Here is a 12,011-nt window from a genome sequence, read left to right as displayed (position 1 = left end):
GCGCCCACAAGTGCGCGTGAACTGTGAACAGTCGAACATCATCCGTCTATGGCTCTTCTAACGGAGCTCCCGTTACGAGACTTTCCTACTTTGACCTTTTACATGTAAAAAAGTCCCCAAATCATTCGAAAAGTAAAGGCGCTTCCCTCTCCCCCATCTGAACTCCAACAATACATTCGAAAAAAGCCTTCGAATCCACCACAACAGTAGCAGTATTAGTTCATCCTCGGGAATACGAGCTCCATCTCATAATTGATCAAGTCGTTAGTTCTTTCCGTCTATCATTTACTGAATTTTGCTAAAGCTAGGGTTTTTTTCTTCCGTGGGGCTCAGTTGTCATGTTAGTGAGTATAAATCTGTAAATTGATGGTGATTTTGCTTTCAGACTTGGGTCCTGATTAAGGTTGAGGAAAGATTTGGTAGTTTTAGGTGGAATCTTATTGGGAATTTTGGGAATTTTAAGTTATTGTAGTGGTTAAGAAGTAGAGGTCGGGGAAACTAGGGTTTGCTCGGAAGAAGTAGTTTGTATGAAATCTTGAGGTAAAAGATGTTTTATTCTCAGTTTATATTAGCGAAAAAAGGCCCCTTGGGTACAATATGGATTGCTGCTCATTTGGAGCGAAAGCTTCGCAAAAATCAGGTTTCAGATACCGATATCGGCGTCTCTGTAGGTAAGTTTGTCTTCTTCTCGTTCGTTTTCTGTTGTTGTTGCGTTCTTAATTTCTGCTGCTTGTTTTGCCAGACTCGATCCTTTTTCCTGAAATGCCGATTGCACTCCGGTTGTCCAGCCATCTTCTACTCGGTGTTGTTAGGATATATTCAAAGAAGGTGAGTTACCTTTTCGATGATTGTAGCGAGGCGTTGCTAAAAGTAAAAAATGCTTTTCGAGCCAATGCTGTGGACTTGCCACCTGAAGAATCCACCGCTCCATATCACGCCATAACCCTACCGGAGACCTTTGATCTGGATGATTTTGAGCTTCCCGACAATGAAAATCTTCAGGGGTTAGTGTCACACTATCAATCTTATGTTTCCATCTGTTTAGAACGAAAATTTCCAGGGATTAGTGCGACAATAATCCAATATCATCATCTTTTTCTGTAGTTTTGTTGATCATCATGTTGGTGCAAAGGAACAGATCACACTTCAAGATACTATGGAGGGTGTTGTTTACACTACTTCTGAATTTGGACGAGATGGTTGGTTGTTTTGTTCATCAATAATCAACTTTTTGAGTTGTTTTTCATTTACTGTTTTCACAGAATTAATTTGTTCTTTTGTTCTTTAGAGAGATTTGGTGATGGTGAAGCATCTCACTTGGACCTTAATGAGGTAACTAATGTTGTAATTTCTACTTTTTAACATTATTTTAATTAATTAATGCAAACTCTAAAAGGGCTTCTAAAAATTGGTGCTACAGGAACTTGTAGTGGAGAAGGCTGCAACAACTGCTGCTGATACTAATACCGATACATTGAATTCAAAGTATGCTCTCTGTGATTAAAGGACATTAAAGTTATTAGATTCATCTAAATTTTTCTACTTTATTTTTTTCATTATACAATATTCTAACATAATTATATATATATTTTTTCAAAAGCAGTGTTGATCTTGATCCTCAGGCATCTTTCCATGCAAAAACACCTGCAGAACCTGCTGCTGATACTGATACATTGAATTTAAAGTATGTTCTCTGTGTTTAAGCTTCACAAACGACATTAAAGTTATTATATTCATCTAAATCCTCTACTTTTTTTCGATTCTACAATGTTATAACATAATTGTGTTTTTCCAAATGCAGTAGTGTTGATCCTCAAGCATCTTTTCAGGCAAAAACACCTACAGAAACTGCTGCTGATACTGATACATTGAATTCAAAGTATGCTCTTTTTGATTAAGCTTCACAAAGGAGATTAAAGTTTTTAATTCATCTAAATCCTCTACCTTTTTATTTTTCCAAATGCAGTGTTGATCTTGATCCTCAAGAATCTTTCCAAGAAAAAACACCTGCAGAAACTGCTGCTGATATTGATATTGATACTGATACATTGAATCCAAAGTATGCTCTCTGTGAGACTATGATTAAACCTCAAAAAGTGACATTAAAATTATTAGATTCATCTAAATCCTCTTTATCTTTTTTGATTCTACGATGTTGTAACATAATAATATTTTTCCAAATGCAGTGTTGATCCTCAGGCATCTTTTCAGGCAAAAACACCTGCAGAACCTGCTGATGTTACTGATACTGCTACATTGAACTCAAAGTATGCTCTCTATGATTAAACGACATTAAAATTATTACCTTTTTGCCATTATACAATATTCTAACATAAACTATATATTTTTCCAAATACAGTGTTGATCCTCAGGCATCTTTTCAGGCAAAAACTCCTGCAGAAACTGCTGGTGTTACTGATACTGATACTGCTACATTGAACTCAAAGTATGCTCTCTGTGATTAAAGGACATTAAGATTATTACCATTTTGCCATTATACAATATTCTAACATAATTAAATATTTTTCCAAATACAGTGTTGATCTTGATCCTCAGGCAAAAACACCAGTTAAGGATGATGAAGATCATGATGCCATGTCTGATGATGATGGTTTAGATCAGGTAAGTAGAAAAACCCTAAAACTGTTTCCAGGGTTCCTTTTTTTTCTTTTCTTTTCTTATAAAGATTAAAAAAGATGACATTTTTATCTTTTTTTTTTGTTGTCAGATGGAGGATTCTGATGGGTATGATGATGGTGATGCTGATTATGTCCCAGATGACTATGAGGGCCCCTCAACTCCTGGACTATGGGAAGAACCAAATTTGCCCAATATTCAAGAAACTCCAACATGTGATGATGAATCTCTAAAAGAGAAACTAGAAAACACTTCCCAAAAGGTGACTCATTACATGCCACATCAGCAAGAAAAGTCAACTCCAGTGGACCATATGTCAATCAATGATTTTAGTCATCAATCCATTACTATGACTCAAGGTCTTGCAGGAGTTAAAGAAACATATTACGAAAATGCCATTGAAAAAGAACATGGAAACGATATCAACACCCGTGACAATTGGTTTAAAGCTCAAGGTATGTTTTGTTTCATCAGGAATGGAATAACTCATTCCATTCCTTCCATAATTCCATCAAGTGATTAAACCTTTATTATGTAATCAATCTTCTTTTCCTAATGCAGGAAATATTGAAAATGCATACCACCCTACTACTTCCCATTTGGTATCAAATTCAGAAACCCTAAATGAACATGAGAATAATCCTACAAATGTTTCTTCATTTCACTCACTTGAAACAAGAGAAAAAGAAAATCCCTCCAATTTTTTTGGAGGATCTGGTTTGATGCAAGGTGCATATATATTCTTTTTTTTTTTTTTTTTTTAATCTCATACTTGTATAACATGTTATAAAGGATAATATTAAATGGTTTAATCTTTATAGGGGAAGCTTCACATGCAACAAATACATTCGATTTAAACTTGCAAGAGATTCACTTCACTCAATCTCATGATGAAGATCAAGTGGGATGCAACTTATACAATGAACAACCATACAATGTGAATCAAGGAGATAACAACACCACCTACACTTCACATTTCTCTTCATCCGAGAGATTACTTGGTGTGCAAGAAAGGTTTCAAGATATACCTCAACAAGACAAAACAAATATCTACACATCTCATTTTCAAGCTTCTGAGAGATTACCTGTTGTACAAGAAAGGTTTCAAGATGTAAATCAAGGAGTTAATAACATTAACATCAACACAAATCTCTACACTTCTCCTTTGCTTCCTGTACAAGAAAGGTTTTCAGATCATGTAACTACTCAAAGAGATAACACAAGCAGTTACACTTCTCATTTCCCTGATACAGACAGATTACTTGGAGTACAAGAAAAGTTTCCACAAGGAGATAACAATAACAATAACATTAACACGAGTGGTTACACTTCTACTTTCCCTACTGCTGATACTTTGCTTGGTGTGCAAGAAAGGTTTCCACAAGGAGATAACATTACCACGAATAGTTACACTTCTCAAATCTCTGCTCCCGATAGATTACTTGGTGTACAAGAAAGGTTTCAAGATGCAAGTCAAGGAAACAAGTCAAACAACACAAATGTCTACACTTCTTCGTCTTCTTCTCATTTCGCTCCTGCTGAGAGATTGCTTGCTGTGCAAGAAAGGTTTTCAGATGCTGTGCTTCGACAGAATACTACACCTGTTCAAGAAAATTTGTCCAGGGGCGATGGTGGTCATTTGACAAGTGGAAAAAAAAGGAGTTTCAATGATAGCTCAATGATGTCGCAAAGTATCAATTTTGGTGATCCTTCTGGTTTATTGACTACCAACATAACTCCCCACTCTGTTCCAAATAATGATGATATTCTGTCATCCATTTTAGGTATGCAATGCAGTATCTTTTTGAGTAAATTACACGAATGGTCCCTATGGTTTGGGGTATTAAAAAATCAAGGGCAAAATAGTCTTTTTAAGTAAGACAAGGATCAAGCGCGTAACAAAAACAAATTAGGGACCTTTTGAGTTTATAAAATAAGTTAGGGACCAAACGTGCAAATTACCCTAAACCATAAGGACCATTCGTGTAATTTACTCTTATCTTTTTTCATAAAAATTAAATTTCAGATTTTGATTTTATTATTATTATTATTATTTTTTTGTTACAGTTGGAAGATCTTCAGTTATGCAAGTGCAGCCGACACCTCCTCCACAAAAAAGGCGGCGCCAGACTGCACCCAAACCGCCCAAGAATAGTGTTCCGCCTAAAAGAAAGGTGCCCATGGATGATAGCACTGTGTTGCATGGCGAGTATGTATCTCTTTTTATTTATTTATTTATTTATTTAAATTGTTAGGGAAAATTACATAAACGCCACTATATTTTTGTCAAATTTTGGGGTTGTGGTTTCACAACTATATTTTGGTTTCTTTAATGAAAGCTACCTACCCAAGTATTATTAGCTGAAAAATATTTTGAAATTTCTTTTTGTTATGTAATTTTTTGTTACTCTTATGTTTGTTGGATTTTTATATTAATATTTTTTATTTTCTTTTTTTGTGAAAGTATGATACGCCAGCAATTGACTGATACAAGTGACATAAGGAGACCAAGAAAGAAGGTTTCTTGTACTTGGGTTGAACTTTCAATGATTCACAAACAACTTTGGGAAGATGCCATTTTTCATGAAGCTTTATTTACTGGTGAGTTTAAATTTCAAAATCTTGGAATTTTTTATGAAAATTTCATTGGACTTAAATAAATCTTATTTATTTCTCTCACTTCACTTCTCAGGCATGTCAATCAAATTAGCTTCTTTGCACAGTCGATCATATGATTTAAGGAAAATTAGGGTTTCCCGTATAGAATCTTCTTCAGATGCACCACCCGTTTCCCAACTCGATGAAAATGTCGAAAATGCCCCTGAAGAAAATCTCAATCTCCATGAGGCTAACAAAGATGATTATCATGTTAGTGAAGAACAAATGAATTCAACCAATGAAGTAAGAGAACCGATTACTTTAGAAACTGCAACAATTGAGACAGATGCTGCTCCTGCTGCTCTCCAAAGTGTTCAATCGGATGAAAAGAGTGAAAAGACGGATCTGCCCTCTGTTGGGACGGATGCTTCTATAGATATAAATAGTAAATACATCGACAATAAAACCGATGAAATTAAGATTGATATTGCTTCACCTGAAAAGACGTCAGAAGCGAAAGATGAGGTGGAGGTTGAGGTGGTGGTGGTGGGACCCGAGGTGGTTGCCATTGATCAAGAAACTGAAGAAATTGGGAAAAATGAGAATGAGGAAGAAACCCCAAAACCAGAAGTGGAGTGTATTGAAAATAACTCGGTTCCCGAGGGTACTTTTGGTAAACAACTTGAAGCAGATGCTGAAAATGTAACTGAAGTTGAATCTTGTTCAAAAGAAGCTTTATTGGATAATGATAAACAAGTTTCAGATCATGAAGATGCTTCTCCAGAAGAAACAAATATGGAAGAAGATGATAATAATCCCAAGAATAGGGTTGATGATGATGATGTAAGTTATATTTATATATATATAATTACAAGGAGAAAATTGTAATTTTGTCTCACTAAAAAGGTCGGACATGACCCATCCGCTCTTGATCTCTTGTCAGTGGAAAAGACGTAAATGCCCTCATTCTAGGGCTATTTTTGGATATGACAAAATTGTAACTTTTGTGACATTAAAATTAAAAATATTTTATTAATTCATTGGTTTGTTTTTGTGCAGGAGGTGGAATATTCTCCAGTTCAGAATAATACAGGTTTGCTTCATTTATTTTCAGAATGTGTAATTTAATGAAAATATGTTTTTAAGTATTTTGGTCTCCTTAGTTTTATTGCTAAGAATAATATTTTTCGGGTATTTTCTTTTTTGTTTTTTCAGATTTTCTGAATTTGGATGATGAAGATGAAAATGATGCTGAAGAGCCTGATGAAGATTTGAGTGACACTGAAGAAAAACGTTTAATTGATAACAGTGGATGGTCTTCACGTACCAAGTAAATCATATTTATTTATTTTTTTAACATTAATTTAAAAAGAAAATAAATAAAATCTTTTTTTTTTTGTAGGGCTGTTGGAAAATATCTCCAAAATATGTTTAATAAGGAAGAAGAGAATGGAAGAAAGGCTCTTCGTATGAACAGCCTTTTATCTGGGAAAACTCGCAAGGAGGCATCAAGAATGTTTTTTGAAACTTTGGTAAACTTTATAATTTTTTTTTTTTTGGTAAATGTTTTTTATTAGATTTTGTGTTAAAAGATGGGAATGGTTTTTTTAGGTTCTTAAAACGAAGGATTATATCCACGTGGAACAGAGTGATGCCTTTGAGAACATTGAGATATTGCCACGATCGAAGCTTCTGAAATCAGACTTTTGATCTGATGGAAGAAAAAAGAAAAGTTATGTTGTGTAGCTTGTTTTAGTATTTTAAGCATTTTATATGGAGAGAGGATGATATATTTATTTGTAATTAATCTGTAAAATAATACCTTCTGTATTATTGTTAGATGCTAACATGTCTTGTCAGTTCTTTATTAATAATCTTGTTTAGATGTTGTGTGATTTTTAGTCAATTAACTTGTTATTCGAAAAATATGTTTCTCTTGAATGTTGCATTATTACTAGTATATTTTTGTATTGTGTATAAAAATATAACAATGAAAAAGAAAAAAAACATTTGTTCATAAAACTCATCGTCATTTATACATTACAACATTGAAAAACAAAAAAGCATGGCCTACACAACGTTGTCAAAGATTAAATATTACATAAACCAAAAGAATGTATAAAAAATTCTAAAAATAATAATTAGAAATCACTGGATATGAAGCGTCTCAATTGCCTTCTTCCACTGGAATGCTCTCAAGCCTTGTTACATTGCTGGCTTCATCAAGATTCGATTGGTCAAATAAAGATTCTTCAGTGTATATTAGAGATGATGGAATAATTTATTTGAAAAAAGATGGAAATTACATGTATCTTATATCAATATATCATACCAATAATTTATGAATCAGATCTTTAGCTTCATCTGAAAAATAACTTGGAAATATGACATCACGTGCTATAATTTTCGTTGGAAAATGAGCCACTCACTTGCATCCTGAAATGGAGAACTTCCTGATAGCATCTGAAATAAAAGCTTTTATGATACTATATAACAAGATGTAATGAAAGAAATGTTTTCTTCATTTTGAGAATTGTATTAGAGAATGAGGGGAATTTTAGGTTTGTATGATGGATATTTGCTTACATAGTGAATCGTCATCTTGAAATCTGTGAAAAACAGTCGGATAATTCCAGGGTGATCAAGCTGATCGAGTACAAGCCTCTCCAACTTCACATACGGAGCTTTGTTTTCCTTTGTGATCAACTTTTTTATCCATGATCTTCAAGGCGTAAAGTTTTCATGTGTCTTTCTTTCGTGCTCTCACTACCTGATGACATGTAATCATCGAATTTCAATTGTAAGCAGATGGCGAAGTTCAGAATTAGAGATCGACAAGAGAAAAGAAGGAAAACCGGACCTTCGAATACGAACCATAGCCATAGATCTTTCCCAATTCGAAATCGTGGATGGTGAAACTCACTTGTGGTGCCCTAAATTCGAAGTTTGTTGATCGATTGGAATTACGATCGACATGTTTGTCTGTGACGTTCTGAATGCTTAGCTTAGAATCAAAATCCTTCTCCATTTCACCTCCAACCATGGCCAACATTTCTCTCCTCCGTTTCCCCTAAAATCTCATCTTGGAGAAGATGAAGAAGAAGAGATATTGTGAGTATGTACTCTTCAAGTGCACGGATTCCGATGAAAGGGGAAACCAAGGAGCGTTGAACAACAGAGCATATCACAAGAACAGGACATCAGATAAGACATGTATCCCTTTTTCCAACTGAAGGCAGCCTGACAAAGCCAAGTATCAATTCAAATAAACCCAGATAAAGCGATTTTGATTCCTTAACATTCAAAACCCTAAAAAGCAAAATCGAAAGGAAGATGGAGGGATCGAGTGAGGAGGGCATGTGAATGGGTGATTAAATAGTTTGCTTCTCTCTCCGGATGGATATTTATCTTTGTATGCATATTCAACCTAAAAAGGAGGGAAATTTTGTGAACGTAAATAGTAATTATGAAAGGAAATGTGTATTATTCGAGGGAAATAAAGTAATCTAAGGTGCTGTTTGTTTTTTTAAGTCAAAATGTCTGCAGTCTGTGGATCATATCTGCAAGCCTCTACGGCAGAAGAGGTGGACCAAATGTCTGCAATCTGCAATAAGAAGATTGTTTGTTTTTAACGTCTGCGGGCCGTTAAAATAAATTGAGTTTTTAAACTTAATTTCATGTTATAAACATTAAAAATGTATTTTTAACAAAAAATGAAAGAAAAAAAAACTGCACGGTGGCCATTTTTTTTTTTTTAGGTTAAAATGAGGTCTGAAGACCTTTGAAGACAGTGACCCATGTCTGCGCCAGGAAGACCTCGCGCAGACGTTTTCTGATCTGCGCACTTCCAAAAAACAAACAATCTGTGGGGGCATATGTCTGCGCGGCGCAGACAAAAGTGATTGCGCAGATCTTCAAACAAAAAACAAACAGCCCTAAGGCCGGCCATCTCTAATGAATACATTCTATTATTATTATTATTATTATTATTATTATTATTATAATTATTGAACAGCAAAATTTTATTAAACCTCTAGCAAATAGCAAAAGGCCAAAGAAACGGACAAAATGTAAAAATAATTACATGTAAGTTTAAGGGACATCAAATGAAAAATAAAATACACCATGAAACCCAGTTTAAGAAGATCCCTTTCGATCTATTTTTCACCCAAAGAAATGTAATTATCTTTATATCTTCAATCACCCAAACCGGAGAGTAAGGAACTTTGTTGAAAATCATATCGTTTCTAGTTCTCCAAATTGACCATAAAGCAAACATAATCACCACACGAGTCACCTTTTTTTAAGTTGAGGATTGATAATAAACATGAGAGATGGATAGGAGCTTCTCCAAAGAAAAAATATTGAAAAAGTTCAGATCACACCAAGATTGTAGCAGAGTCCATATCTCTTTCACCTAAGTACATTGAAAATACATTACAACAGAATGTGAATGGAAGACTCATCCCCAGACTCACATGTCTCGCGAGTAACTCATGTTAACCTGACTCTTTTTTTGCTAACTCGGTTTTGGAAGGCAAATGGTTTAGAACCGCTCTCTGACTAAAGAAATTGAGTTTGATGAGAACCCAACTATTTCAGAAATGTTTATAAGCAAGCGAAGTACAAACCTTTGGATCCCAAATAACCCTAATCGAACTCACTGAGAATAACCCCGAGGGTTCCCCAAGCCAGCACCAAGAGTCACCTGAGCTTCTGAGGACCGAATCTGAAAGCATCTTCACACAGTCTACTTGCTCCACCCTTTTAATTACAGTTCTTGGTGATCTATTCCAACTCTAAGTGCAATTCAGTTACCTGCCATTTTTGGAACATCTCTCTAAAACATAACAATGTTTTTTGGACTCTAGTTTGAACAGAGATGGAAACTTATCTTAAAGGGGCGTGTCACCAGACCAACAATCAAACCAAAAGGAAGTCAAATTCCCATCATATATATGCTTCTTAAACAGATCCTATAAAGTGATTTTATATTCCATTCAACTCTATTAAAATTTAATGGATTGTCACATTGGTATCTTATTATATTTTCTTTTAAAATAATATTAATATATAAAACTATAATATTCAATTAATTTGAAATTAGAAGTTGAAAATTTTAATTAAAAGTTGTTTATATTATTCTACTATTTATTATTTAGACAATTAAAATGTAAATTATAAAACAAAACAAATTACTTACAAATTAAAATATATCATTTTAATTGACAAGTTATTATTATTGAATATAAAATAAATTAAATATATTATAAATAAAAAATAAATCAAGAAATAACGATAATATCCCAAAAACCATGATAACTTTTTATTTTTATTTTTAAAAGAAAATTTCTTATAATTATCAGATAATCAAACATTGTTTCCATCCAAAAAATCATAGTGTCAAGATAATGTCTCAAACATAAAACAACATGAGGATGTGTGTAATCACACCTTCCCTTGCCCGGATCATTAGAAGTACCTAAAAACATTGAAATCAACAATTGTAAGTCAAAGCATAGTAAGTTCCCTAAAATACCTCACACAACGATACATATACAGTGTATGCATACCAGGCCTACAATATAAAACTGGATTTCCACGGGCCCATAGTCATCATACTAGATTGCCTCCAGGCCCACAATCCTCAGACTGGATTGCCCCTGGGCCCACAACACATGACTGGATTGCCCCGAGTTTGTTGGAGTTCAACACAAAGCTATAGCGCCTCAACTCAAACCGCACTATGTTGACATATGCAAACAATAATCAATAACCTGCAAGTACATGTAATCATACATATCTACCAATCTAACAAATCACTACAATATACCAACATTCTACACACAAGGACACATAATGCAATACAAAGTATAGTGAGAAAACTCACATCGTAGTCTAGAAGATAACAACACTGATCACAGATCTAATAACCAACACTACATGTCACCTATACAACAAACACGGACCAAATCTCAGCTACATCCCATAACCCTAAATTTGACCTAAAGTCAAACTTGGTAAAAAAAGTCGAAGCCAACACTCAAAAGTCATTCAATCGGTCGCCACGTCGTGATCACTAGTTGGTCACGTCGTGGTAGAGTGAATACACAATAATCATGAAAACAACCCCTCGTCACGTCGTGACGACCATCTCATCATGTCGTGAGGAACGCTTTGGACAACTTAATGCCTTAAGTTGTTAACCCTTCAAGCCAAGCAACCAAAATTTCCAAAAGGCTTTCTCCATCTCAAAATACCATAAAAACCATTGCTTGTTAGACATGCATTCCAATGCATGTCTTAATAACCAACTAGGTCAAAATGAAAGGAAAATGAGATCAAATCCCATGCATGGAACCCAAAAGTCACTAATATTCTAGATCTAGGACAAAGGGATACAAACGAGTCACAAGAAGGCAAGAACTTGAGGACTTACAAGAGTCCTAATACAACTCAAGATGACGAGAGAGTGGCTTGCTAGCTGAGATGATGCACCAAAATGCCTTATCTTCTTCTTCTTTAAGGCTTCAAATCACCAAAAAGGATGTAAAATCCCAAAATTTAAGACCAAAAATTTCATTTTTAATTAGGTTATTATAAAACCAACAGTATAAGAAAACATCCATAATAGCGTTCCATGTCAAAACCAAAGTGTCAATAATCAAAACATGTTATCATAAAATAATATCAGAGTGTAATCCAAAAGATCTCATGTGCGGAAAACATAGTGTGATGCGCTACAATCGAGCTGACTCATTTCCTTTGAAAACGAA

The 12,011-nt window shown here is 34.5% G+C and overlaps 1 protein-coding gene and 1 long non-coding RNA gene across 5 annotated transcripts; one reads left to right on the top strand and one right to left on the bottom strand.

Moving 5' to 3' along the window:
- On the top strand, nucleotides 1-7,141 carry LOC145017561 (sister chromatid cohesion 1 protein 4-like). 2 transcript variants are annotated; one of them, XM_078975571.1, is made up of 21 exons: nucleotides 1-671; nucleotides 743-1,004; nucleotides 1,105-1,199; nucleotides 1,289-1,332; nucleotides 1,421-1,485; nucleotides 1,604-1,684; nucleotides 1,802-1,879; nucleotides 1,967-2,059; nucleotides 2,187-2,267; nucleotides 2,360-2,446; nucleotides 2,538-2,622; nucleotides 2,729-3,092; nucleotides 3,199-3,366; nucleotides 3,459-4,421; nucleotides 4,705-4,846; nucleotides 5,102-5,238; nucleotides 5,330-6,078; nucleotides 6,295-6,328; nucleotides 6,451-6,565; nucleotides 6,638-6,767; nucleotides 6,847-7,141. In XM_078975571.1, exons 1-21 carry the CDS (start codon nucleotides 548-550, stop codon nucleotides 6,943-6,945), a joined length of 3,996 nt encoding a protein of 1,331 aa, XP_078831697.1. In that variant the 5' UTR covers nucleotides 1-547; the 3' UTR covers nucleotides 6,946-7,141. The 2 variants fall into 2 exon arrangements, with proteins under 2 accessions (XP_078831697.1, XP_078831696.1); XM_078975570.1 differs by having other exon boundaries at nucleotides 1,601-1,684.
- Nucleotides 7,142-7,226: 85 nt separating this feature from the next.
- Nucleotides 7,227-8,676, bottom strand: LOC145017563 (uncharacterized). Of its 3 annotated transcripts, none has more exons than XR_013666572.1 (4): nucleotides 8,096-8,676; nucleotides 7,822-8,005; nucleotides 7,568-7,698; nucleotides 7,227-7,452 (listed from the first exon to the last, which is right to left on the bottom strand). It is a non-coding gene; the product is annotated as an uncharacterized LOC145017563 (long non-coding RNA). The 3 variants fall into 3 exon arrangements; XR_013666571.1 differs by having other exon boundaries at nucleotides 7,227-7,448; nucleotides 8,096-8,675; XR_013666570.1 differs by having other exon boundaries at nucleotides 7,227-7,698; nucleotides 8,096-8,671.
- Nucleotides 8,677-12,011: the final 3,335 nt, after the last annotated feature.

This window comes from Lactuca saligna, chromosome 9, assembly GCF_052625555.1.
Source record: "Lactuca saligna cultivar CGN05327 chromosome 9, ASM5262555v1, whole genome shotgun sequence".
NCBI lineage: Eukaryota > Viridiplantae > Streptophyta > Magnoliopsida > Asterales > Asteraceae > Lactuca > Lactuca saligna.
Note: the sequence above shows the minus strand (reverse complement) of the source record. Positions and strands in the feature narration are given on the sequence as shown.

Excerpts from the sequence above, each read along its gene's own strand:
- LOC145017561 (XM_078975570.1), top strand. The coding sequence starts at position 548 with ATGTTTTATTCTCAGTTTATATTAGCGAAAAAAGGCCCCTTGGGTACA. Across the intron at positions 2,623-2,728 it reads ATGATGATGGTTTAGATCAG|ATGGAGGATTCTGATGGGTA; the intron begins GTAAGTAGAAAA and ends TTTTGTTGTCAG. Across the intron at positions 3,093-3,198 it reads CAATTGGTTTAAAGCTCAAG|GAAATATTGAAAATGCATAC; the intron begins GTATGTTTTGTT and ends TTCCTAATGCAG.